The sequence below is a fragment of the Sus scrofa genome, chromosome 5 (assembly GCF_000003025.6).
Source record: "Sus scrofa isolate TJ Tabasco breed Duroc chromosome 5, Sscrofa11.1, whole genome shotgun sequence".
Classification (NCBI taxonomy): Eukaryota; Metazoa; Chordata; class Mammalia; order Artiodactyla; family Suidae; genus Sus; species Sus scrofa.
Genome location: NC_010447.5, coordinates 78436078 through 78463529, shown reverse-complemented (window position 1 = coordinate 78463529; position 27452 = coordinate 78436078). Strand labels below are relative to the sequence as shown.

Sequence of the window (27452 nt, the reverse complement as noted above, 5' to 3'; positions counted from 1 at the left end):
GGTTAGTATGGCTGAATCAATTATAGTTTGTAGAAGTTCCCTTACTACAGACTTTACTGGCAGTTGAGACTGGGATCTTTCTTCCGTGAGAGACATGGTGATATGCCACATTGCTTTGGAATACAATGTTGGACATGGTTGCAGTCATGTGGAGAACCACTGTAGGTATTTGTTTAATTTATTCCAACTTTTCTTCTTTTAGACAACCCTTCCTCAGACAGTTTTCTTGGCTCAGGAGACCTAAGAACCTTTGGCCAGAGTGCAAATGGCCAGTGGAGAAATTCCACTCCGGCATCAGGTTCAACTTTACAAAAATCAAGAAACAGCCGAAGTCTTTACCTCGAAACCCGAAAGACCTCAAGGTAAGTATTCTGGCTATTTAGTTCACAAGCCCTTCCTCCAATATAAGAGAAAATGGCTATTAAGATAGTTGTTATATTGGCATTTTTTGAAAGTAACACCGTTTTTGAGCTTTAAACCATAGAGATATGGACAAATATATTTTGAACTTTCAACTCTTTATTTGGTGCTGAATTTTGGTGATAGCCAAATTTTATCACTAGAGGGAGGAAAAGAGTTTTCAGGAAATCTTGGTGGATATCAGCATATTGGGACCCTTCAAGATCAGTATGGCTGTTATGAACCTTAAAGTGTAAATGGATCAGCTTCTGCAACTTTAGTAGCAAAGAAACCACATTTCACTTTGTAGGCTCTCACATGAGCAGAGACCTTATTTTAAACCAAATCAGCCTTATGGCTCATGGCCTTAGACAACTACTTCTATTAGAAAATACAATCACAAAAACTTTATCCTATTTTGCCCAACTTAGTAAGCCCTGCCTATTCCTTCACCAAACTTATACGGATTATTAAAGGCAGATGAAATTTGCCTTGGAAACTTTCCCTCAAGTACTTTATTATATTAATATAGTAAAATATTTTTTCTCTCTTAATATGGTATTTGTGACTTCTTAAATATTACTCTGGTAATGGATTTTAGGAATGTGGGATCAGTTACTACTTAGTAAAAGCTAAGCTTTCTGGTGTTGATTAAAACCAACAAGATGGTTTTTATCTTATTTTATGATTATCAGCACATGGACTCTGGAAACGTGTGAGAGTACTCCCAGAGATTGTCTTCCCCACTTCTTAATATTTTTAAAAATTATGTAAGAATTCATTAATACTCTCACATAAAAATTAAAGCATTGCAGATAAAGCCAAAGATCCCTTGACCACTACTCGCAGTCTTACTCCCTTCACCACACTGTGTTTCCTTCCAAATCTTTTCCAATGCTTATTTCTCTTCACTCTTTCTTACTTATATATAGCATGATATATATGCTATGTAATTCTATAACATGTATAATATTTTGTCTTCATTAAAGATATTCTGTACACATCATTTGGCAAGTTTCTTTTTTACTCAGTAATGCCATACTGTTATTTTTTAAGTAACATTGTTACAGAAACATCGCACATGATTTGTATAAAATTAGAAAACACAAATAAGCACAAATATAAAAAAAGTCATATTCCCACCTGTCAGACATCACCTCTGTAATGTCTTAGTACATCTTTTTCCAGATACTTTTCTCAGTTTACACACTTTTTTTTTCCAAAAATAAGTTCATACTATGCATACTCTTGTAATCTGCTTTTTTTCTTTTCATTTTTCTTTTTACGGCTGCACCTGAGCTATATAGGAGTTCCCTGGCTAGGGGTCACATCTGAGCTTCAGCTGTAGTCCTCTGCCACAGCCACAGCAACCCCGGATCTGAGCCACATCTGCGACCTACTCCATGGTTTTTGGCAACACTGGATCCTTAACCCACTGAGGCAAGGCCAGGAATCAAACTCACATCCTCATAGAGACTACATGGTGTCTTTAACTGGCTGGGCCACAATGGGAGCTCCATAATCTGCTTTTTCAATCAGTCGTCTTCTCTTTCTCATTCACTCAGTAAATTTTATCTTGTACACTGAATAAATTATATTTAAATTTTTCTAGTTGACCCAAAAGTATCTTTATAGCTAGTTTGTCTAAACCAGTATCCAGTCTAGAACTGCATCTGGTAGTTAATCACCCTTAGGTCTCATACAGTCCAGAACAGCTTCCTTTTTTTTATGACAAAACTTTTTATGCATTATGTTCCACTTTTTGAATTTGACAGGTTGCTTCTTCATAATATCATTATTTTGTCCTCTATCCTCTATATATTTTATAATCTATATTTTTGACTTGAATAAAAACCAGTGCTGTGTTACATCACATTAGAAAACCTACAATGTCTGATTCCTATCACTGATGATGTTGGATTGACCTCTAGGTTAGGGTGATAACACTCTGGTTCTTAATTGTACAGTTAAGTTTTTTTCTCTCTTGTGACTAGAATGTATTCTAAATGATGTTACTTTGGTATTATATGAATGACCAGTTTCAAATCAGACTTAAGAGTTAATAATGTCAGTTGATAATCCTTATCTGATAATTTTTAATTGAGGTATAATTGACATATAGCATTAGTTTTCAGGTGTGCAGCATAATGATGCAATATTTATATATATTGTGAAATGATCACCACAGTAAGTTTAGTTAACATTTGGTACCAAACATAGTTATAAAAAAATTTTTTTCTTGTGATAAAGAAATTTTAAGATCTGCTCTCCTAGTGACTTTCAAATAGGAAATATAGTATTAACTGTAGTCATCTTGCTCTACGTTACATCCTCATAACTTATGTTACCACTGGAAGTTTGTACTTTTTGTCCCCCTTTGCTCTGATATTAGAGTTAATGAAATAGTGTTTTTCTAATATTGTCATTTCTCTTACACTTATTAATTGGTACTCCTCTATAAGGGAGAACTTTTTTCCTCATTAGCTGGGGCTATTTGATTACCCTGAAATACATTTCCTGTTGGAAAGGCAGAATATGTGATTAGATCTTTCTTTTTCATTACCAATTTTCAAAGTAAATTTTTTTAAGTAGCCACTGCATGTGGTTCAAATGAATTTTTCTGTTCTTTTTTTAGTGTCATCATAGATTCACTGTGTTTCAATCCACTACAGCTATTATTCTTTTAATGCTTACATTCTCACAGCTTTGGGTAGTTGGAACTCTTTCAGGCTTATGTCTCTGTGACTCAACCTCTTTAATTGTTGGTAGCACCTTTGCTTTCTGGTAATGCAAGATGCCCTCTTGCATTAAATACTGTCTTGCCTCATACTGTCATTAAACAAACACATATGCACACACATACATTCTCTCTCTAAAGCATAAATACAGAAAACATTGTGGGGAATTCATTATATCTTTACCAAATTATATTCCCCTTGCCATCTTTTCCTAGCTGCATCTACCCATCCTAAGAAAAGAAGCCTCTTTCTGAAACTCCAAGTTCTTGTTCCTCTCCCCATTTGAATACATACAGAGGTCATTAGTGTTTGAAGAGTTAGAATATATGTATGTTCTAATTTTCTTTAGACCTAGACTGATTTCATTTGAATCCAGAACACATATACTGGTTTAAATAGTTGACTTCATTAAATTCAGTCTAGTCAGCTATGTACTTTATTCTTCATCATCAGCAGAAAGAAAATTAATTATGCGGAGCACAAGTACCTTTGCTGCATAATGATATATGAAAAAAGCACATAGAAAAAAAATTAAATTATTAACCTAGCCTTAGAGATAAAGCTCAGTTTTGAATCCACAAAAATATTTTTCTTGCCAAATTTTTTCCCATTATTTGAGGCACATACAGTATTAAAAAAAAAAATTTCCTTTGAAAGAGGTAAATAGTGAAGCCAAAAAGAGAAGTCACAGTGATCCAGCCTCATAAAAAAGTCTTCTGGTTGTTTTTAATGAAGGATGGGAGCCCTCTGTTGGTCTTTTAGGAAACTTTAAATTCAATTGAAAAACAGTTGAGAAGCTTCAGCTTTATCCATCTTTGCATATTTAATCTTAAAATAATTCCCTCCAAAATGCTGGGGAAAGGATGCTACAGGGAGTAAATAGAAAGTGTGTGCATATTAGCATACCTGGTACCCAGCTTGTCTGAAAATGTCCAATCTGATATGCTTTCTGTCATACAACACAGGTCTGTGGTTACTGACCAAAGGAACTTAAAAGTTTGCAAAGCTAAGAAATACAGTTTTTAGTTGTTTGATAGTTACGTAGCTTAGCAATTTAAGACCTCCTAAGTGGTAGAACCTGATGCAGCAACTCATGTATCATTTCTTATGTATTTCCCTCCAGGGTTCATCTGTCATTCTGCCTGTTAATTTTTTTGTTTTTGTTATTTCTTGAAAGTGAAAATAATCACTAGGTTAGATTTTCTTACTTACTGTTCTTGTCTTTTCTTACAAACTTTTTTTTTTTAGTGGATTATCAAACACTTTTACGGGAAAGTCAAACCATCACTGCCATGTGTCTGCATATGAAAAATCTTTTCCTATTAAGCCTGTTCCAAGTCCATCTTGGAGTGGTTCATGTCGTCGAAATCTTTTGAGCCCCAAGAAAACTCAGAGGCGACATGTTAGTACAGCAGAAGAGGTAAGGAAAACCTGAAACAAAAGCTACTAAAAGTTAGATTCTTTCCCTACATTCAGCCATTTGTTCCCTCAGATTTGGATATTTATTAACCATTGCATTTACTCAATCCTTTCTGTGTTGTTTTTTTTTTTTTTCTTTCTTAATTACTCTTTGAGTGCTATCATCTGTTCTAAAGAAAGTAAGGAGATATTTTCTCAAGATTTTAGTATTTTTCTTACCATCTTCTATTCCTGTTGGACAGCAGGCTTAATCTTCAGTATTTTCTGAATGGCTTCACATACATCAGATTCTCTCTCTTCTCTTTTGGACCCTACCTAAAACTCTAGTTTCATATGGCAAAACTGTTAACCTTGCTGGATTTGATAAAATACTTGCCCTTATTTCTTACTAGGACAGTTATTCTTCCATATAAAAGAAAAATCAAGAAACCAGCTTAATAATTTATATCCTTTCATTATGAGTAAGATCTTTGAGATCATAGACTTTCTCCACAAGAAAGATGTGTTGACACTGTGTTGTTATATTTATTCGACTTAAAGGAAAAAGTTAATTCTGTAAATATAACATAATACATAATTTATGCAATAAGGAAATGTGCTTATACCTGTTCAATTAAATATTTATTATGCATCTAGTGAGCTTCGGACCATGCAGATATAAATGAATAACAATGACCTCACATTTAAATGGCATTAGAGTTTCCAGTATTCTTTCCACACGGTTTATATTCTTTTAACCCTGCGAAATAGGTAGAGATGAGATAATAACCACATTTTACAAAGTTGGAAAGTAAAGATCAGAGGTCACACAATAATAAATGGCCAGCCTGCAGTCCAGGTCTTCTGAAGGAGCCTAGTGTGCTGTGCTTTCTGTTACACAATATGTGATTCCTGCCTATTGGGGCTTATAGACCATGGAGTCAAGAATATAGCATTATGTGCTAAATAATTACATAATTTGGTGGTGAATATCTCTTAGGTGGCAAAACTTGATTATTTGTGACATGGTTAGTAAAAATGTTGTATGTTTTAAATTTGTATTGAATCTAAAATATCCAACAGAGGATGGCAGAACTAGTAAATCATATTTAGCAGGGGGAAGGACAGACAAGAGTTGCCTTTGGTAGTAAGAGCTGAGCAACAGTTATGAAAGATTTATTTTTCACTGTACCTTTTGTAACATTGAATTTAGTACCATGTATGTATCAGTTGTTATATACATAAATAATTTTTTTTTAATTGCTGGAGTTGTGGGGGTTGTGCTTTTGCTGAAGTCTAGGCAGCCTACATGGTACAGAGAAACTTGTGGAGAGGGAGACAGCAGCAGCATGGCAGCTGGATTCAGGCTTCCCACACCCTTCCCTGCCCCATGTGGCACTGCTGGGATCAGGGTCCTTTAGACTGTGTTCATTGTAAGCCCACCATTCGCCCCCTAGCCAGCCAGTCCTTGGGGCTGTTCAGCCCCTCCTCCTTCACCTTCACTTCCAGCCTGAGGACTTAGGCTGACCAAATACTTTCATCCTTCTAATGTACCCTCCAGGCCACAGACCGGGCCAATGGAGGACATGAAGCTATAGAGTTCTCTTTCCTTTTATAGTGCCAAGAAGATACCAAGGGTTGAACCTATCGTGTAGAACAAGAGATGCAAGAAATTTTGCCTCAGTTTTTTTAGGTCTATAAATCTGCTTTGAAAAGCAAGTCACTTGTAGTGTAGAAATATGAATAATCCATATTATATGAATAAGACAAAATATTGGATCACATTTTATTAAATGAAACTTTCAACAGATAAGATATTTAGTTTTAGATATTACAATAATCCAGATTAAAATATATTATTTTCCTGGGCCTCCCGGGACTAAAGGATTTATTAATGGATGCTTATAAACTAGAGGAAAAGTTATATTCTATGGAAATACTAGGATCTCCAAGGGAGATGCTGTTGCTTATGTAGAGGAGAATTATGTATGAATCTCACTTCTGGAGTTGTCTAACAGCTTCAGGAATATGAAACCATCTACACATCAACATATTATCACTGTACTCTTGAGGCTTAGAACAGGGGTTTGAAGAGAATACCTGAAGAAGAATTTGGAAATGTGCAAGTGGTAGCTGTACCAACACTTGGCTGATGGCTGATTCAAGGGCAACATTAAAGAATGATGCTATCCAATAGAGAAGCCATTAGCTACATATGCTATTTAAATTAATTCAAATTAAATTAAAAATTTAGTTTCTTAGTCACACTAGCCACATTTCAATTACTCAGTCATATGTGGCTAGCGGCTGCCATATTTTGGACAGTGCAGATATAGAACATTTCCATTATCACAGAAAGTTCTGTTAACACTGTTACAGAGAATGTGAGTTTGTAATGAAAAAATACTAGGGACATTGGAAATGATAAATAATACAAAGACAAGTCTTTTCTTTTCAATTATATTTTGCTTCCAGACATGCTTTTCTACAAAATATTGTGCAACATTTTAAGATACTATACTTCCTTATAGATGATACTGATGGTTTTATTCTTTAAAAAAAAATACTTTACAATTTTGTTATAAACCAAGAATTTTTGACTTAGAAAATTGTTTAATTATACACTTTTCATACTTGAAATTTATTTATATGGTATAAAGCTGTTACTTTAAACAAAATCAGAGTGGGATTTATAAAGTATTATTTGGGGCTATAGTGAAAGGAATTACTTGTTTGCTAAAATTTATTTTGTGCTTTCTGTTAAATTTCTTTTTTTGTTTTTTGGGGGTTTTTTTTTGGCCACTCCTGGGGCATGTGAAAATTCCTGGGCCAGAGATCAAACCTGAGCCACAGCAGTAACCCAAGCCAGAGCAGTAACAATGCTGAGTCCTTAACTGTTGGGCTACCATGGAACACCATCTGTTAAATTTGTATAATTTTGCACTTCAGTTTTATGATGGAACCTCTTATAGAGGCATCTAAATGCAAGAATATGCCATATTTTATTCTTAATAGAATTCAGCACCTTAATTATCCTTACACTTATTAAACTTCCTTTGATCCTTTATTAGGTTTAAAATATGACATTGGTGAACTTCCTTTAACATTTTATCCAATTATTTGCTCACTCAATAGAAAATAGTTTAGTAAATAATATACAGAAAGGGTGTTTTCTTTTACTTTAATAGTACCAGGTGCTTCAAAAAAGTATTGTCTTTGAAATTTCAAGTGACTTACCTCTGCATTTTGTATTTTCTTTTGGTAAAGCCAGAAGTTTTATGTTCCTTTTCTTTCTTTTTTGGTTTTTGGGGTTTTTTTGATTTTTAGGGTCAGCATGTGGCAGATGGAAGTTCCCAGGCTAGGGATCAAATCAGAGCTGTAGCTGCCAGCCTACTCCACAGCCACAGCATTGCAGGATCCAAGCCACGTCTCACCCTACACCACAGCTCACATCAATGCTGGATATTTAATCTGCTGAGAGAGGCCAGGGTTCGAACCCAAATCCTCATGGATGCCAGTGGGGTTCCTTACCACTGAGCCAAATGTTATATGTTCCTTTGAGAGTTGCGCAGACTATTTTTTCTTTCTCCAAAACAGTTCTAAATAAAGTGTAAAATACCCAGTGTTTCTTGTTTTAATGAAGCCGAAAATAGAAATGTATCTTTCATCATTAAAAATAAAAACAAAAAAGATGAATTCTTATAACTTCCAAATTAAGATGTAGAATAGTGAAGGATCCTTAATGCTTTTTCTATCACTTCTTTTTTAAACCATAAGTTAGTTTAAGTTGGAAGTATGGGGCATGAAGAGACTGCAGATAATTATTTGGAATATGGAACAGATAATTATTTGGAACTATCTGGAACCTTTATTTCTGTTCATTTTATGTTCTCTAATGACTTTGAAGTTGTTCAGGCTCAGACAGAAGCTTTTCTTTGAAGATATATTTCCTGGGGAAAATGATTCGTGGGCAACTTTTGTGTTAAATTGATTTTTAAAAATCAATTATTGAAGTTCCCTTGTGGCACAGTGGGTTAAGGATCCAGCATTGTCACTGTGGCAGCTTGGACTGCTACTGTGGTGTGAGTTCAGTCCCTGGCCCGGGAACTTTTATGTGCTGTGGGTGCAACCAAAAAGGAAAAAACAATAATTAAAGCCTGATAAGTGTTTTTGTAAAAATCAATTCTTTGTATTGAATTAATTTAGATTTCTTTATTTTTATTTATTTATTTATTTATTTGGACAATTCAACCATTGCTCTTCATACGTTCCCATAGTTTTGTTTTAATTTTGTCTTTTTAGGGCTGCACCCATGGCATATGGGGTTCCCAGGCTAGAGGTCGAATCAGAGTTTTAGCCACTGGCCTATGCCACAGCCACAGCAACACCAGATCCTTAACCCACGGAGCGAGGCCAGGGATTGAACTCGCAACTTCATGGTTCCTAGTTGGATTTGTTTCCGCTGCACCACGATGGGAACTCCAATCTAGATTTCTTATAATTTGCATTAGTTGAGTCACTTATTGACATCTTGGTTCTTAATGTTTTATTTATAAATATAAAAGCTTATCCCAAGAGGAGTTCCCATTGTGACTCAGTGGATTAATGACCCAACATGGTATCCACAAGTATGTAGGTTCCATCCCTAGCCTTGCTTACTGGGTTAAGGATCCAGCATTGCCACAAGCTGCAGTGTAGGTCACAGATGCAGCTCGGATCTCGTGTTGCCCTGGCTGTGGTGTAAGCAGCAGCTGCAGCTCTGGTTCAACCCCTAGCCTGGGCACTTCCATATGCTGCAGGTATGGTCATAAAAAGAAAAATATATACATCCCAAGAAAACATTTTGCTTTGTGATGTGAGGAAGGAGGGAAATGTTTCTAACTTTTTATGGTTGAAAGCTTTAGTGTACCACCAACAAAGGACCTTTCTATGTCACTGTTCTTAGTGTTCTCTTGAGGTCTTTGGGATATTTCTTTACTTTCCCTTGGTATGCAGAGTAACCTCTTAGACCAGTATATCTGCTTTACTTTCCTCCCTATGATAAGATGATACAGTCAAAGCTTTTTAGAATGTAGTTTGGTGGACAGTGGGAATGAACTAAAATGACTAAGAGTTGATTTCAGAGTTCCTGCTATGGCTCAGTGGGTTAAGAATCTGACTGCAGCAGCTCTAGTCATCATGGAGGTACGGATTCAATTCCTGATTGGGTGCAGTAGGTTAAACATAGGTCTCAGCTGTGGCTCGAATTCAGTCCCTGGCCTGAGAAATTCCTTGTGCAGCAGGTGCGGCCATTTAAAAAAAGAAAAAGTTGGAGTTCCCGTCGTGGTGCAGTGGTTAACGAATCCGACTAGGAACCATGAGGTTGCGGGTTCGGTCCCTGCCCTTGCTCAGTGGGTTAACGATCCGGTGTTGCAGTGAGCTGTGGTGTAGGTTGCAGACGCGGCTCGGATCCCGCGTTGCTGTGGCTCTGGCGGAGGCCGGCGGCTACAGCTCCAATTCAACCCCTAGCCTGGGAACCTCCATATGCCGCAGGAACGGCCCAAGAAATAGCTAAAAAGACAAAAAAAAAAAAAGTTAATTTTGGAATTCACCTTGTGGTGCAGGGGAAACGAATCCAACTAGTATCCATGAGGATGCAGGTTTGATCCCTGGCCTCAATTAGTGGGTTAAAGATCTGGCATTTCTGTGAGCTGTGGTGTAGGTTGCAGATGAGGCTTGGATCCCACGTGGCTGTGGCTGTGGCTGGCAGCTGCAACTCCAGTTCCACCCCTAGCCTTGGAACTTCCAGGATATGGCCCTAAAAAGCAAAATAAATAAATACTTAAAAAAAAAAATGTTGGGAGTTCTCTGATGGCCTAGCAGGTTGAGGCTCCTATGTTCTCACCACTGTGTCTCTGGTTGCTGCTGTGCGGCATAGGTTCAGTCCCTGGCCCAGGAATTCCCACATACTGCCTGTGTGGCAAAAAAGAAAAAAAGAGAACCTGAAATAAAAGTTGCAACTCTCATTTAAAAAAAAAGTTAATTTCCATGACTCAGGTGTGGTATTCCTCCATTTTACCACCCCTGAAAATAACAGCATACTCTTAACCCTGTTACACTGTGGATTAGGTTATCTGGTGTAGTGGAAAAATGGAGTCAAAATTTACATTGAGGGGTATTCAAAAATTTCAGGTATTAGTCAGGCTGTGCTTGAGCTGCTGGTCCCTTGCAGCTGCCACCTCTCCCTCTACCCTGGTGCCCTCGCCACTGCCATGCCACAGAGCAGCCAGGCCCCTGGGCTGCAGGAGGAAAGCCTGCATGGCTCCTCGGTAGAGTTATACTTTGGCAATAATGGGAATGGGAGCATCATTCCAGACTCGGTTTCTGTTTATAATGGCAACATGGAAAAAATACTGCTGGATGCCCAGCATGAATCTGGACAGAGCAGCTCTAAGAGTTCTCACTGTGACAACCCACCTCGCTCACAGACCCAAGACAATAACAGAGCTTCTGAGACAGACACACATAGTGTTGGAGAAAAGAACAGCTCTCATTCCAAGGAAGATTATATGGAGAGAAGGAAAGAAGTCGAGAACATCTTGAAAAAAAACTCAGACCAGATTTGGAATTGGTCAGGTCAGCCAGAAAACATCCCCCCCACCAAGGAGTTCCTCCTCTTTAAGCACCCAGCGTGCATGACCACGCTCAGCATGAGGAACACAAGTGTGATGAAGAAAGGGGGCATTTTCTTTTCCGAGTTCCTCAGAGTATTTCTTCCATCTCTTCTGCTGTCCCACCTGCTGTCTGTCTGCATGGGAATCTACAACAGAAGGTGCCTGATGACATCCCCCAGTGGCTTTTGATGAAGAGCCGGGGCCCGATTCTCCTGTCATGGGGTGTATGTCGGAGCCTGCAGCACAGCTCAAGGAAGAAGCTGCAGCACTGGTCCCATCTTCTGTAAATGCCGAATTCCTAACTCAGCAAAATACAGACAGCAAGACTCTGCTTGCCTGTGATCACACAGGTTCAAGTCCTAAGCATGTCATTGGTTTATAGCTCCTGTTATCACCTGCTAGTGACCTGTCTTTGGACATTATAAAAATCTAAGAATAAATAATTTTAACATACCTAGTCTAGTATTTTAACAAATTACCTGAGACCTTGAGTTACACACTTGATCTTAAAACGACATGAGGGGTTTGTTTATCCCCAGTAAACGCTGTGGCCTTACTACTGTAGACGCACTTGAAGTGGACACCTCTGTCTACCGCAGACCCCTCGTCCTGGCTGTGCTGGTGACTCTGTCACCTGACCTCTAGAATCCAGGCTGTAGATCTGCTTGCGCTGGGCAGTCCCCACACCCACATGGGATTCCCTCTGAGACTTGCCCATTTCCTGGGCGTAACCACTGGGACAGTAGGAAGCTACTCTCTCTGGATTGCTGAATTAGTTTGTGCTCAGTTTTTTAAGTTCCTATGTCTACGTTAAAAGGCTGGAATAGGAAAAAATAAATCTTTGCCAAATTAAAAAAAAAAAAATTCAGACATTAAAGTGCCAGACATCACAGGTTTCCCGTATATAGATCACTATGGATTTCACTGTCAAAAATCTCTCTTACAATCTAATAATGTGTAATGATGCTTCACTCAGATTATCTACTTGACAAATTTTCATAATAGTAAATTTATGTGTTTTTTTTTTTTTTTTTTTTTTTGTCTTTTTGTCTTTTGTTGTTGTTGCTATTTCTTGGGCTGCTCCCGCGGCATATGGAGGTTCCCAGGCTAGGGGTCGAGTTGGAGCTGTAGCCACCGGCCTACGCCAGAGCCACAGCAACGCAGGATCCGAGCCGCGTCTGCAACCTACACCACAGCTCACGGCAACGCCAGATCGTTAACCCACTGAGCAAGGCAGGGACCGAACCCGCAACCTCATGGTTCCTAGTCGGATTCGTTAACCACTGCACCACGACGGGAACTCCAATTTATGTTTTAATAAAGCATTGCTTTTAAATTTTTTTTTTTTTTTTTTTTGACCATGCACGACACATGGAAGTTCGAAGGCCTGGGACTGAACCCAACCATAGCAGCGACCCTAACGCTGCAGTGACAATGCCTGATCCTTAACCTGCTGTGCCAGAAGAGAACTCCTAATTACAGTTTTTTTTGCTTCGTTTTATGGCTGCAACTGTGGCGTATGGAAGTTCCCAGGCTAGGGGTCAAATCAGAGCTGCAGCTGCCAGCCACATCCACAGCAACTCAGGATGTGATCTACCTGCAGCTTAGGGCAACTGCAGATCCTTAACCCACTGAGTGAGGCCAGGGATCAAACCTGAATCCTCATGGATACTAGTCAGGTTCTTAACCCAGTGAGCCGCAATGGGAACTCCATAATTATGGTTTCTAATACTGTAGACTGTCTCCTCACAAACACTAAAAAAGAGGACCGCCATCATCTCTAGTATAATGGTAATGTCTAAGGGCTTATTTTCTTCATATAGAGCATGGCAAATTTGTTTCTTCTCTTTTTCTGTTTTGATACCAAATGCTCAACTAATTCTACCTTTTCTGATTACTCAACTGTGCAAATTTAAGGATATTTTTTCTTATAAGGAATTAGCACGACTCATAGTGCAGATGTATCTTGTTAGATCAGTAACATAATGACAGTGTGATTGAAATTTACCTTGTAGCAAAAAAATGATTCAAGGAGAAAAAAATTTAATGTCTCTTTACCTTTTCATAGATAATTGCATTGTGCTTTTACCAAACATTTGTAATTGAATAAAATGCTATGTGTGTGTTGAAATGTCACAGTTTAGGATGTTGCTAGCTCTGGCACAGAGTATTAAAATTGTTTTGTGAAGACTGGTGGTTGTACTAAACTTTTTATAAGATTTTGCAAAATACCAGGGCATGTTATTTAGCGAGTGTAGCCCATTGCTTCAGGGGATCTGCGCAGAGTAAATACTTTAGCATGGTTATAGTGACAAGTCCTTATGTGATCTGGTTCTCTGCTAAGTGACCTCATTTATTACCACCCTTCTCCTCATTCACACGACTTTACTGTTCTTTGAACATATATTCTGTCTGAGGGCATTTGCATTTGCTCTGCCCCTACCTGGAATGCTCTTTTTATAAATTTGCATGACTGACTTCTTCCTTTGATTTAGGTTTCTGTTGAAATAATCACCTTTTTAGAGAGATCTTACCTGTTCTTGCTGTCACCCCTCCATCGCTTTTTATTTTATGTGCTTCATACTACTTGACTAGTTTTTTGTCAATCCTTTAATTGTAATATAAGCTCCACAGGGGCATGAACTTTATTTTATTCAGTGCAGCATTTCTAGCATAGTAGGTGTTTGAGTCAATAAGTGAATTATGTGCTTTTCCCTAAATTCACTATTGGGACTTAAGGAAAAAAGTAAATGCTGGTGATGAAAACACTTACACTCTTACAATAGGAATAGTAATATGATTGGAATAGGAAACTTTAGCTAGATGTCCCACTCTAATCTTGCCTCTTCTGGGAGTTCCCATCGTGGCTCAGTGGTTAATGGACCTGACTAGGAACCATGAGGTTGCAGGTTCAATCCCTGGCCTTGCTCAATGGGTTAAGGATCCAGTGTTGCCTCAAGCTGTGGTGTAGGTCGCAGACGAGGCTTGGATCCCGCGTTGCTGTGGCTGTGGTGTAGGCTAGCAGCCACAGCTCCAATTAGACTCCTAGCCTGGGAACCTCCATATGCCGAGGGAGTGGCCCCAGAAAAGGCAAAAAAAGGCAAATCATCATCATCATCATCTTGCCTGTTGTGGTTACTTCCTTGTGATTTTTCTAACAGGTATCAGGAGTCAAGAGATATATTGGAATAGTGTTTAGAGATCCTTAAATGTTTTATTTCAGGGACTCTATCAGTTGACTCAAAAGTGATTGCCTACTGGCCTTTCTGGTTTCACATTCTATAGTTTCTCTGTTCTGTTATTCACATATATGCCCCATAATTTTCTAAAATATACTGTCTGGTATTTACTTCACTCAGTTCCTCTTATAAATACTTTATAATTTTCTAGAATATTATTAATGAACCATAATTCTTAATTATCATGAGGATACTCCCTGGGCTTCGACAGAGCTTCTGGAAGTCTAGATGCTACTCTGAGAAACATTTGCCTCATTGAATGTGTTTAAGATTTTTTGTTTTCTTTTATAGACAGTTCAAGAGGAAGAACGAGAGATTTACAGACAGCTGCTGCAGATGGTGACAGGGAAACAGTTTTCTGTAGCCAAACCCACCACACATTTTCCTTTACACCTGTAAGTCACAGAAACATCTTTCACATGAATTGAATTCTACATTTTGTTATTTGGTACTGAAACTATACTCTTTTCTTTCTAGGTCTCGATGTCTTAGTTCCAGTAAGAATACTTTGAAAGATCCCCTGTTTAAAAATGGAAACTCTTGTGCAGCTCACATCATTGGCTCTGATACTTCATCATCTGGATCTGCCAGCGTTTTAACTGCCCAGGAACAACTGTCCCACAATGTGTATTCCTTATCATCTTATACCCCGGATGTTGTTGCATTTGGATCCAAAGATTCCGATCCTCTCCATCAACCCCCACAACAGCACTCACTTCCACATCAGCCAGATAACTTACCAGCTTCAAATACACAATCTGAAGGTAAAAATGGTATTGTATAACTGTATTTTCAATTCTAAGAACCAACTAACTATTTGATCTCTGTGGATTACAGGCAAGGTAGTAATACACATGAAACTTAATTAAGATGTAAGATATAAGATGCCTTAAATACATTTAATTCAGTTAGCCATGCCACAAATAAACTAAACATATAAGTAACTTGCTTTTTTCTTACATGGAGATGCAAATGATTTCATATGATATTTTATTTAAAAATTAACTTCCTGAACAATCTTGTGTCAGATAGCCCAATTACTTCAGTACATTCTCTGTTTCTAGTACTATGCAATGAAAATTAGGTGCTCTAAAGTTATAGGAGATGTGAAACATCAATTAAGAATTGAAGTAAAAGTTCTTTGGGTAGTACTTAGAAAACCTGGCATCAAAGAGTTTTCTACCTAACCTTCAGCTAACTAAAATACTCACTCTTTTAGCATTCCAGTTAGTTAGAAGTTTTGCTATGATAATTTTTTTTTTGTTTGCTTAATTTCCCATCTCTCTAGGTAAGTGTTATATGTGTGTTAGGCATGTAACTTAGAACAAGTTTTATAAATGGTTTGACATTAGGGATCTTTCGCTAAATCAGTCTCTAAGCTCTCCTCTCCTTCAGGTCATTTAAGATTTTTTGGTGTTTTTTTTGTCTTCTAGGGCCGAACCCGCGGCATATGGAGGTTCTCAGGCTAGGAGTCCAATTGGAACTGTAGCCACCGGCCTACACCACAGCTACAGCAATGCCAGATCCGAGCTGCGTCTGTGACCTACCACAGCTCATGGCAGTGCCAGATCCTTAAGCCACTGAGAGAGACCAGGGATTGAACCCTAGTCCTCATGGATGCTAGTCAGGATTGCTAACCACTGAGCCACAACGGGAACTCCAAGTTTTTTCTTTTTTTTTAATACCTATTCCTCAGTTTTCTTAAAATTCTTACTTGGGAATTAAAAATGTTGGTGACATCATTATGTAGCTACGCATATTCATGAAAATTTGTATTAAATTTTGTGTGAGGTGATTTACTAAGAATTCATTAAAAGCCTTTAATTTCAGAAACATGCATTGTGTGGCAGATGCTTAGAACAAATATACCATGCCAAACTGTTTGATTACTTTCCTTATATGTTTATTAAATATTTTAAGTGAGGTTCTAATCATAGCGCTTTAGAAGGACATGATTCTTACCTTTATCAACATAAAATAAATTCTAGAATGCTAGAATTTGTTCCCTTTAGACTCTGCTACTTTTTTTTAAGCTATGCCTATGGCATGTAAAAGTTCCCAGGCCAGGGATCCAACCCGTGCTGTGGCAGTGAGCTGAGCCGCTGCAGCTACAAAGCCAGATCCTTTACCTGCTGCTCCAAAAGAGAACTCCCTGGACGCTTCTACTTCTGCCTTAGCTGCTGCTCTTTCTTTCTGCCTTCCCTCCTCTTGTATTTCCCTCTCTTTCCTTTCTCTTTCCCCTTCTTCTTCCCTCTTTCACCTTCTTCAGTCTCCTGGTAGTTCATGAACTAAAGACTTTGGAAAATCTTGGCATGTTCTTAATTCCCAGGAATAGAAAGAGGAAGCACAGGGAGCAAGCACAGCCTGGGAGGAGATGCTGAAGGGCATATATACTTGCTTTAGAGTGATTGCTTTATTTGTGAGGCAAGCTCTTCACTAAGGCCTACTTAGGGCTCAATGAAAATGGACCTGCCCTCTTTCTCTTCCATCTTACCTTTATCCCTATGCTGTATTATTTTATGGAAATAGAATATAACAAAATGTGGGAACTTAAACTACAGATATCTAAATGGTACAACTGCGTGGAATTTTGTTAGTAATGATAACCTCTTGTGTTTCTTTGTTTAGGATCAGACTCTGTGATTTTACTCAAAGTGAAAGATTCCCAGACTCCAACTCCCAGGTAAACTTTGATTAAAGGACATTTTTAAAAATTTTGTTTTCTCTCTCTTTAATCACAGTTTCTTCACTAAGAATTACATAATGTTAAAGTAAAACGGCCTAAATTCAGGCCTCTCTCGTGTGTTGTTTGAATTATTTCAGTGACTTCCTAATTGATCTTTTTTTCTTCAGCCTCCATTCTGTTCTTCATTCCATCTTCCATTCTGCAGAGCAATCCTTCTAAAATGTATATCTAATCGTTCATTATACTCCCTGCAGGGTGCCTTATCAGATGTAGAATCAATCCCAAACTCCTAGTATGGTTTCCTATACTATGCATTCTTCCTCCACTATGCATTCTTTCCTTTAACAGGTATTTATTTGGGTGCCAGACAACAAGAACTCCAAATGTGTTCTTACCTCCACTTGTTTTCAGTATTGCACACTAAGTAGCCCCTCACAGTGCTTCCACTGATCTCCCCGACTTTCTTTGTTGTTGTATCAGTTTACTGCATTAAGGAAATAGGTCACATCCTCTTTGTTCTCTCCTTACTAACCTCAGTGACAGTAGGGAGGTAATAGAATAGCATTTTCATCATCAATGATGATGGTGATGGTTGAGAATACTAATTCTCAGAAGTTAGGCTGAGGAGCAAAGGATAACCTTTGAGCCCTTGTTCTTGTCTTTACTAGGACAGATTGCAGAAATTTAAGAACTGAAAGGGACTCCAATCTCCCTATTTATAAATCAAAGGCCCATGGAAAGGAAGTGACTTGCTAAGTGTCACAAATCAGGGCCAGCTCCAGGAGATCCCAATCTCTTAACTTCCAGTTTGATGCTCTGTTTACTTGTTCTGCATATCTGAAAGTTTTCTTTGGAAAAGTGTTCACTCTTCTTTCATTTGGTTCTGTGAGAACTTCTTCAGTTAAGGGGGCTGGCAAGGAGATAAGGAAGTTTCAGAAGAACAAAAGGCTCTAGAACATGCCTGTGACTCTACAAAGCATTATTCCCAAGAGCTGCATGGAATAGAACTGGTCTTTCATCTTAGGAATGGAGTTATACTGCTGATTATCCACTTTGGTTCCTTGGCTTATTAGCCATTTGATGTGACTGTTCTATGGGTGGGGATTTTCAGTATCAGCTGTGATTTGGTTGAATGTATTTTGACTCAAGTAGAGAGACAAGAAGTCCAAGAACTCATTGAGATTTTATATAACTATGAGTAAATCTGTCAATTGGAGCCATTTGGAAAGAGGACTATTCTAGCTTATTACCTTGACAAGTTATGTCCTCTTTCATATCATGTGGGTCTCTTTTGCAAGTAAGAAACTATGTTCAACTTATTTCTCTGCTGAATGTTGGGTCATCTTTTTAACAGCATGTGGCCTATGACTCATATTTGTATTCCTTTAGCTACTATTTAAATTATTTTATGTAATTTATGTCCTTTTATTTATTCCATACTTGTAAAGCATTCTTGTAAACTATTTAAGTGATTAGTTTTCTTAATGAAAATATTTGATTTTTTAAAGTCACCTACACATTTGTCACATTTTTCTTTTCCTACCCATAGTCCTACTTTTTTCCAGGCAGAGCTGTGGATCAAAGAATTGTAAGTTATTATTTTTGATATCTTTTTTCCTTCTCCATCACTTTCTTTTCAGTTAGAAGAAGTCATTTAGCCTGTCACTCTGCCTGTTTTTAGTCAGTAAAAATCCTTTTTATATCTGTTTAAAAAATATCTTTTAACTTACTGTGTTTTAAAAGTTCTTTGGGGGTTGGGATATTGCTATGCTCAGGGTTGTTAAATCTACAACAATTATTAAAGCTAAATTGAGAAAATATTTTAAAGTTAGCTATTATATGTAAAGGAAAATAAATGCCCTTATTTTCACATTGATAAAACTATTTTTTTTTGAGTAATTGGTGTTTTTGTAATTTGCAGTATCACTGAAAGTTTAGTTTCTAGTTTTAAGAACTCACTTTGAGTAGCCAAACCCCTGGTCTTGTTGTTTTGTTTGTTTGTTTGTTTGTTTGTTTTAAGAAAAAGAGAAACCTATAGTTCTTTTATATCATAAATACAGTATTTGAACTAAAACCTCAGTGATATCTTGTATTATCTTCTGCTTTGGGTCAGTCTCAATTTTGAATTTCCAGAATGAAGCTTCACTTTCTCCATAATTTTAGAAGTACTTTTCTATTTTTTTAAAGACTGCACATTTACGGATGTCCACAGAAGTCGCTTGTTCATGTTTAGCAACAAACTAGTAATTTTTATCATTTCAAAAAATAAAATAATTTCAGTAACACCTTGTGGTTTCACTTTGTCTTAAAGTAAGTGTAGTGATAAGTTAGTATAAGGATTTTTATATTTTCTGTATGAGGGTTTTATGTGTAATGCTCATTGTCTATCAGCAGTGTTCTTGATGTGAGAGTGGTCTGAATTTGTGTCACATTCCTTTGAATTTCCTAGAACTAGTGTTTATGATTCTCGAGCACGGGAGAGATTGCGCCAAATTGAAGAGCAGAAAGCATTGGCATTACAGCTTCAAAACCAGGTAAGAAAAAGTTTTTGAGATAATAAATGAATAGCACATCCAAGTTGAAACTAATTTGTAAGGTCACCTGGATTTGGGATCAAAACAGTTGTAATTGGAGTTCCTGTTGTGGCTCAGTGGCTAACAAATCCGACTAAGAACCATCACGTTCTGGGTTCAATCCCTGACCTTGCTCAGTGGGTTACGGATCCGGCGTTTCCGTGAGCTGTGGTGTAGGTCTCAGACGCGGCTCAGATCCCACGTTGCTGTTGGGCTGTGGCTGTGGCATAGGCCAGTGGCTACAGCTCCAATTAGACCCCTAGCCTGCATATGCTGCAGGAGCAGCCCTAGAAAAGGCAAAAAGAAAAAAAAAAAGTTGTAATTGCAAGATACAGTGTATGGTAAGGGGAATATGTTCCTGGTCTCTCCAGTTAGTACTGTTTAGTGTACAGAGACAGATAGTATATTTCTTTATTCCACTTATTTTGAAGTTCTTTCTCTCAGAGACTGCAGGAGCAGGAACATTCAGTACATGATTCAGTAGAACTGCATCTTCGTGTGCCTCTTGAAAAGGAGATCCCTGTTACGATTGTTCAAGAAACAGGAAAAAAAGGTCATAAATTAACTGATAGTGAAGATGAATTTCCTGAAATCACAGAGGTAAATTATATATTATAAATTCCTGCACTTTCAAGTGTTGAGTTCAGAGAGAATTCTTTGGGGAGTTTCCACCACAGTGCAGTGGGTTAAAAATCTGACTGCAGCAGTTCAGGTTGCTACAGCAGCTCAGGTTGCTACAGTAATGCGGGTTCAGTCCCTGGCCTGGCGTAGGGGGTTAAAGGATCCAACGTTGCTGCAGCTGCATCATAGTCAGAGCTTCAGCTTGGCCCAGGAACTTCCATATGCCGCAGGTATGGCCATTAAAAAAAAAAAAAAAAGAGTTCTTTGGACAAATTTCAAACATTAATAGAACATCTGGATTTAAATTGTATTGTGTATCCCTGCTTTTATTTGTATTGTGTACTAGTCTTGGCTTTATTTTAAGGGATTATTGAAAATTGAGGAAGGAATTATGGAGTGACTTTTAATGACTTTAGTGAAAAAGTGTGTTTCATTTCATGTATATTTTAACTTAATGCGTGTGTACAGTACTTTGACATCAAATAGCAAGCTGAGCCTTACCCTTTTTCTTAAGTAATAAAAACTCAGTATAAAAATTTGATAAATACATAGAAGTCTGCATACATTTAAAGATAATGTGCTCCTTAATTCATTCTTCTGTTTGGAAAACTCTCTTATTGCTGGTTAGTGTAACACGTTATAGCTGTACTGAATTCCACATTTTTACATTAAAAAAATAAAAGAAATTTTTCTAGAAAAATGTGTCTGAAAGACATTACCTTTACTCTCTTATTACCCTTTGAGAAAGATTCTATTTCTGAGAAAATTGTTTGGCCAAAGATATAAAATATAATACTTTCAGGATTATTATGAAACGAGGGTCTGAAATATTCTGAAAAAAAGGGAAGACAGGACAGGTTGGGAAGAAGTAATCAAGGAATTTACTGGAAGAAACAGAAACCAAAATGTTAGAAGTAAACAGTTGATTAGGGACAGATAAAAGCTGGGGATTGCATGGGGCTTGGTGAAAAACTGCTATGTCTGAGGCCATGTATGCTTGATCTCTGACACTTCTTGGTTCCATAGGAAATGGAGAAAGAAATAAAGAATGTATTTCGCAATGGGAACCAGGATGAAGTTCTGAGTGAAGCATTCCGCTTGACCATTACACGCAAAGATATTCAAACTCTAAACCATCTGAACTGGCTCAATGATGAGGTAATCTCACCCCTATTTTTATATCCAAACAGTAAATGAACATCAAGTGGAAACCAAGGCATTATCTTACTGTTTCTTAAAATGTGGTCCTCAAATGACCTGTTTCAGAATCAGCTCCCACTGGCCTCTCCATTCTCCTGAATAAGTACGAGGCAGTGTGGTAGAGATATGCATTTTTAAACAAATATCTTAGGTGATTTTTTTATATACCTTAATGTCTGAGAACTGATGATTTACCATTTTATGTGTTGAAGATTGGGACACTGAGGGAGAGGACATTCGCTCATTAGTATTCTCACTCTCTTTAAGGTACCTTCCCTGCATTTCATATCTTTTGAGCAAATATTTAATAGCTGACCATGTTGCAGCATGCAGGAATTCTTTGGGATTTCCATGTAGGAACCCATTTCTACCCTTCTATCTCCACTTAGGTGATGAGTGATAAGATTTCCAAAATAGCCTATATTTTTACATGATTTTTCTTGTCTTTTTATGGCCGCACCTGCGGCATATGGAGGTTCCCAGGCTAGGGGTCTAATTGGAGCTGTAGCTGCTGGCCTACACCACAGCCACAGCAACGCCAGATCCAAGCCACATCTGCAACCTACACCACAGCTCACGGCAACGCCAGATCCTTAACCCACTGAGCAAGGCCAGGGATCAAACCTGCAACCTCATGGTTCCTAGTCGGATTCGTTTCTACTGCGCCATGATGGGAACTCCCTACATAATATTTTTTAAACTGACATTGAAGAGGCTGTGTTATTAAATATTTGATGTATTGGGTTAAAAAGAGTTACAGCCCTCGGCTCCTGAAAGTTCTAATTATTTTAAGTAGATTAGTTATATATTAATTAAGTAGATTAAACTGATCTGTCCTGTTCCTAAACCTGTAGGAGTGTGTTATATTTCAGAAGGATATTTTCACAGCAAAAGAAGAGAACTGGATTGGGGTTTTTCCTTAAGTACCTGCTTCCTTCCTTAGGCCCACTAGGAGCATCCCTGCTTGATATATCAGGTGTACACAAGCTTCGTAGTATGGAGAATTTTTAGATACTTAATATACTAAGCACTAGATAGTCTAGATACCTGTATCCTGGTCTTGTATGTTTAAGACCTTCCAAATATAATATTGGCTAATATCTATAGGGCATTTACCACATGTTATACACTATTCTAAGAGTTTTATATATCATAGTCACCACAGTCACCACAGTCCTTGGAGGTAGATATTACAGCTTTGTCATCTCCATTTGACAGGCATAGAAAGATTAAGAAACTTGCAAGTTTACATGAATAGTAAGTAGCAAAGCAAAGATTCAGACTCAAGCATTGGGTCTTATATATTGTATTATACTGCCTTAGAATCTTTAATTGGATCCTGTTTCAAGATTAGATGTATAAAACTTGAGACATGTATCTGGTCCAGTAATTTGATTTTCTGTGGAGCTAGCTGGACTAGTCCCATTCTCTTTGCCACTGGTATGCTTATAAGATATAAATTTCAGAAGTTCATCACTCCCTGAATAATATCTTTGACCAAGAATAGTAAGACGGTACAGTTTGATACGTCTTGCCTTAGGGGAAACGAGAGCCCTTGCTTCTTGTGGCTCAGAATAGTGATATTAGAACATTGAATCAGATAATGAGGGAAAAAAAGAGTTCACCAAATCAAAGGGCAAAATGAAAATTAACAGGAGTTCCTGTCGTGGCACAGTGGTTAACGAATCCAACTAGGAATCATGAGGTTGCGGGTTTGATCCCTGGCCTTGCTCAGTGGGTTAAGGATCCGATGTTGCTGTGGCTCTGGTGTAGGCTGGCGGCTACAGCTCCGATTCGACCTCTAGCCTGGGAACCTCCATATGCCGCGGGAGCAGCCCTAGAAAAGGCAAAAAGACAAAAAAAAAAAATTTAAGAACAATCAAAAGCAGGCGTTCCCATATTGCTCAGTGGGTTAAGTACCTGACTAGTGTCCATGAGGATGCTGGTTTTATCCCTGGCCTCCCTAAGTGGGTTAAGGATCTGGCCTTGCTGCAAGCTGCAGCATAAGTCACAGGTGCCGTTCAGATTTGCATCTAACATTACTGTGGCTGTGGCATAGGCCAGCAGAGCTGTAGCAGAGCTAGGCTTCCCTAGCCTGGGAACTTCCATATGCCGCAAGTGTGGCCCTAAAAAAAAGCAAAAAAAAAAAAAAAAAAAAAAAGGTGCAGTCAAAAGTATCCATCGATTAAGTGTTTTTGATTTGGAGATATTAATCTGTGGTCTCTCACCTTTTTTTTTTGGCCTGCCACTGCTAAATGGGAAGGATTGTAGCTTGTTTGTTGTACATTATGCAGAACCTTCTAGGGGGCAGCAATGAGTAGGTCATGAGCTGAGTTCTTACTATATTCTGTGGCGTTTACCTCATTGAGCTCCCTTACAGAGGCAGCATTCATCAGGACATATTTTCCATTCCCTGGGCCCATCAGAAAATGGGTTTTTTTTTTTTTAGCAAGCAAAGTTAATGGAAATTACGTTATTTAGAAGAGTCGAGGGGAAGGAAAGATTCCTCATGTACTTTATCTCTACCACACCTACCCATAACTTTGGTAAGGAGTGCTTTTCTCCTGAGTTTAGAATAATGTTAATCTTGAAAAGCAGGTGCCAATTCACATGTCCATGATAATAAGAACTATTTTAATAACTACTTTAACGCTATTTTAACTATTTTTAAAAGCACCATTTTCAAAGTACCATACTTCTCAGGGTTATTACCCTCAAAAAGCTGGTAATATTTTGATGGGGAATTAGTAGGTATTCATACTCATTTAAAAATACTTAATTTGCTTCCCAATTGTGAACTCTCAGTCTTTTGCAAGTAATTTGCCCTCTCTTCTATACTGTTCTCCTTCCCTCAATAGATATTTTCATTAACCATTTCTTTTCTTTTTGTATCTCATGTCAGTTTTATAGGCTGCATTAAAACTTTCTCCAAAACAGGGAATTCCCTGGTGGCCTAGAAAGTTAAGGATCCAGCGTTGTCATTGCTGTGGCTCAGGTCATTGGTGTGGTGCAGGTTTGATCCCTGACCCAGGGATTTCCCCATACCATGGATACAACCAAAAAAATAATAATAATAAAAAAAACTTTTTCCAAAATAAAGTGATTGACACGTTATTTCTACCATTTTATAGACAAGGAATATAAGATCCTAGAAATGAAAGTGTTCAGATTTAGTTTATAAGGGTAATAAAATCCAGAAGGCCTATATTTGGGATATGTACAGAAAGCCATTAGGCCACCCTTTCTCTGGTCTCTTTCGTAAAAGAAGAGTAGGCCACAATAACTGTTCATACAGTAGGCTTTCCAACTTGTTTTCAAAAATGGATTGGTATATAGGCAAATAGTTAAATTCTCTTAGCTTCAAAGGATTAATGATTGACAGATTAACATTTTACTTCACTGTAAGAAAATGAAACTTCTCAAAATTGGAATGTGGGAACTGGCTGCCTTGTAAAGAATACAAAATGAGGGATTTCCGTACCAGGTGATTAGTTATTAATAGAAGTATCTAGGAGTTCCTCTCATGGCACAGCAGAAACGAATCTGACTAGGAACCGTGAGGTTGCGGGTTTGATCTGTGGCATTGCTAAGGATCCAGCGTTGCCATGAGCTGTGATGTGGGTCACAGACGTGGCTCAGATCTTTGATGTTGCTGTGGCTGTGGCGTAAGCCAGCAGCTGTAGCTCCGATATGACCCCTTGCCTGGGAACCTCCACATGCCACAGGTGCAGCCCTAAAAAGTGAAAGAAAGAAAGAGAGAGAGAGGGAGAGAGAGAGAGAAAGGAAGGAAGGAAGGAAGGAAGGAAAGAAGAAAGAAGGAGTATCTAATTAAGGGAAGGAGGACAGAGTTAGAGACTAAGGGAGAAATTAGTTGCAAAAGTAGATTGAAAGTCACAATTAAGAAACAAAAGGAAATAGTTTAAAATGGATGTCAATATTAGAATTATTTATTATTTCCTGGAGATTGAGTTGAATAACTTCTGGAATCCAACCCTAAGATTTTAGGTTAATGATCCTGAGGAGAGAACTGTTTTGGGCGTTATGTTTCTCTTATGGTCTCATGATTCTCCTTCTTAGAGGGCCTAGTTGTTTCATTAAGCATCGGATACATTTAGAAATACGTGGAAATTATTTAGGCATACAAGTAAATGAATCTGATATCAGCTTCTGGCCACAATAGAATAAAATGGATCAAATTTACTCTTTTCAACTTGGAAACTAGATAAAACATGACGTTACAATTTGCAAACGCTAGATAACAGTGGTTCCTGAGAGAAGGGAAATGAAAAGGATGAGCCTATAATTTCTCCTGCTTACTAGGGTGGTGTACAAGGAAGTACCTAGCAGTCTTGCTAAGCGGAGGAGAGTTCAGAGAGGCCAGCGTGGCTAAGGTTTGTGAGGTAAATACTGGAGGGAAGTTGCTCTACAAAGCAAAAGCTCCAGAGATGTGCAGAGGGCTCTCCTTGAATCTTTAGCTGAGTACCGATCTGTGCATATATGGGAAGAAACTACCGGAAGCTAGGGAAAGAGCTACCAGAAAGAAGAATCAGAAGTCTGAGCACTAACACAGGTGCCAAGCATAGTTCATGTTCCAACCAGCTAGAGTAGGAAAGTCCTGGGACATTGAATAGAGTCCTCAAAAGGGCATGGCCTCAAGAGTGAGGCCAAAGTGGCCATGGAGTAAAGGCTGCTCTGAATCCGTGATAACAAGCCTTGAAAGCTTGAAACTGATCCAATAACTTAACCATACACAGAATGAAGCCCAACAATGTTTAAAGGAATACAGCAAATTCTAATAACAATAAAATCCAACAACATGAAATGCATAATGTCTAGCATCAATTTAAAAATTCTCAGGCATGCAAAGTGGGAAAAAATGTAACAGGAAAGAAACTGTAGCTGTAGAAATACCCTGAAAAAGATAAAAATGATAGAATTAGCCATCAGAGGTACTAAAACAGGTATCATAAACATATTCCATGTGTTCAGGGAAATAGAGGAAGGTGGACATTATGGGGAGAAAAATAGAAGATTTTATTTATTTATTTACTTATTTATTTATTGCTTTTTAGGGCTATACCTGTGGCATATGGACAGTCCCAGGCTAGGGGTCACATCAGAGCTTCAGTTGCTGGCCTACACCACAGACACAGGCAACACCAGATCCCAGCCATGTCTGCGACCTATACCACAGCTCACAGCAATGCCAGATCCCCAACCCACTGAATAGGGCCAGGGATCAAACCTGTGAGTCCTCATGGATACCAGTCGGGTTTGTTAGTGCTGAGCCATGACAGGAACTCCAAAAAAATGGAAGATTTTTAAAAAGACTCAAATTGAGCTTCTAGAGATGAAAAATACAGTGTCTGGAATAAAAAAAGAAAATTCATGAGATGAGATGAATAGTAGATTAGACACCATGGAAGGAAAAATTAGTGAACTTGAAATAGGGTGATGGGAACCATCCAAATGAAACAGAGGAGTTCCTGTCGTGGCGCAGTGGTTAACGAATCCGACTAGGAACCATGAGGTTGCGGGTTCGGTCCCTGCCCTTGCTCAGTGGGTTAACGATCCGGTGTTGCCGTGAGCTGTGGTGTAGGTTGCAGACGCGGCTCGGATCCCGCGTTGCTGTGGCTCTGGCGGAGGCCGGTGGCTACAGCTCCGATTCAACCCCTGGCCTGGGAACCTCCATATGCCGTGGGAGCGGCCCAAGAAATAGCAACAACAACAACAACAACAAAAAAGACAAAAAGACAAATGAAACAGAAAAAAAGGCTGAAAAAAAAGATGATCAGAGCATTAGTGAGCTCTGGGACAGTGTCAAGCAGTCTAAGCATGCACTCGAAGTCCCAGAAGGAAAGGGAGGGTGTAAGTGGCATCAAAAGAAGTGTTTAAAGACATAATAGTGTAGGATTTTCCAAATTTGAAAACATAAACTGAGAGAT

General features: G+C 38.3%; 1 protein-coding gene and 1 pseudogene across 8 annotated transcripts in view; both read left to right on the top strand.

Moving 5' to 3' along the window:
- SENP1 (SUMO1/sentrin specific peptidase 1) overlaps positions 1–27452 on the top strand; it is a 56467-nt gene that overhangs the window by 12786 nt on the left and 16229 nt on the right. For all 8 annotated transcript variants that reach the window (XR_002344186.1, XM_021092613.1, XM_013997976.2 and 5 more), the window contains 9 exons: positions 203–362; positions 4386–4557; positions 14719–14822; positions 14905–15191; positions 17056–17110; positions 18663–18701; positions 19563–19647; positions 20131–20286; positions 21334–21465. Coding sequence is in view for 7 of the 8 variants with exons in the window: in XM_021092613.1 (XP_020948272.1) it covers positions 203–362; positions 4386–4557; positions 14719–14822; positions 14905–15191; positions 17056–17110; positions 18663–18701; positions 19563–19647; positions 20131–20286; positions 21334–21465 (1190 nt within the window). In the remaining variant the exon portion in view is untranslated. The remainder of the gene's footprint in view (positions 1–202; positions 363–4385; positions 4558–14718; positions 14823–14904; positions 15192–17055; positions 17111–18662; positions 18702–19562; positions 19648–20130; positions 20287–21333; positions 21466–27452) is intronic.
- On the top strand, positions 10455–12197 carry LOC102162871 (annotated as a pseudogene).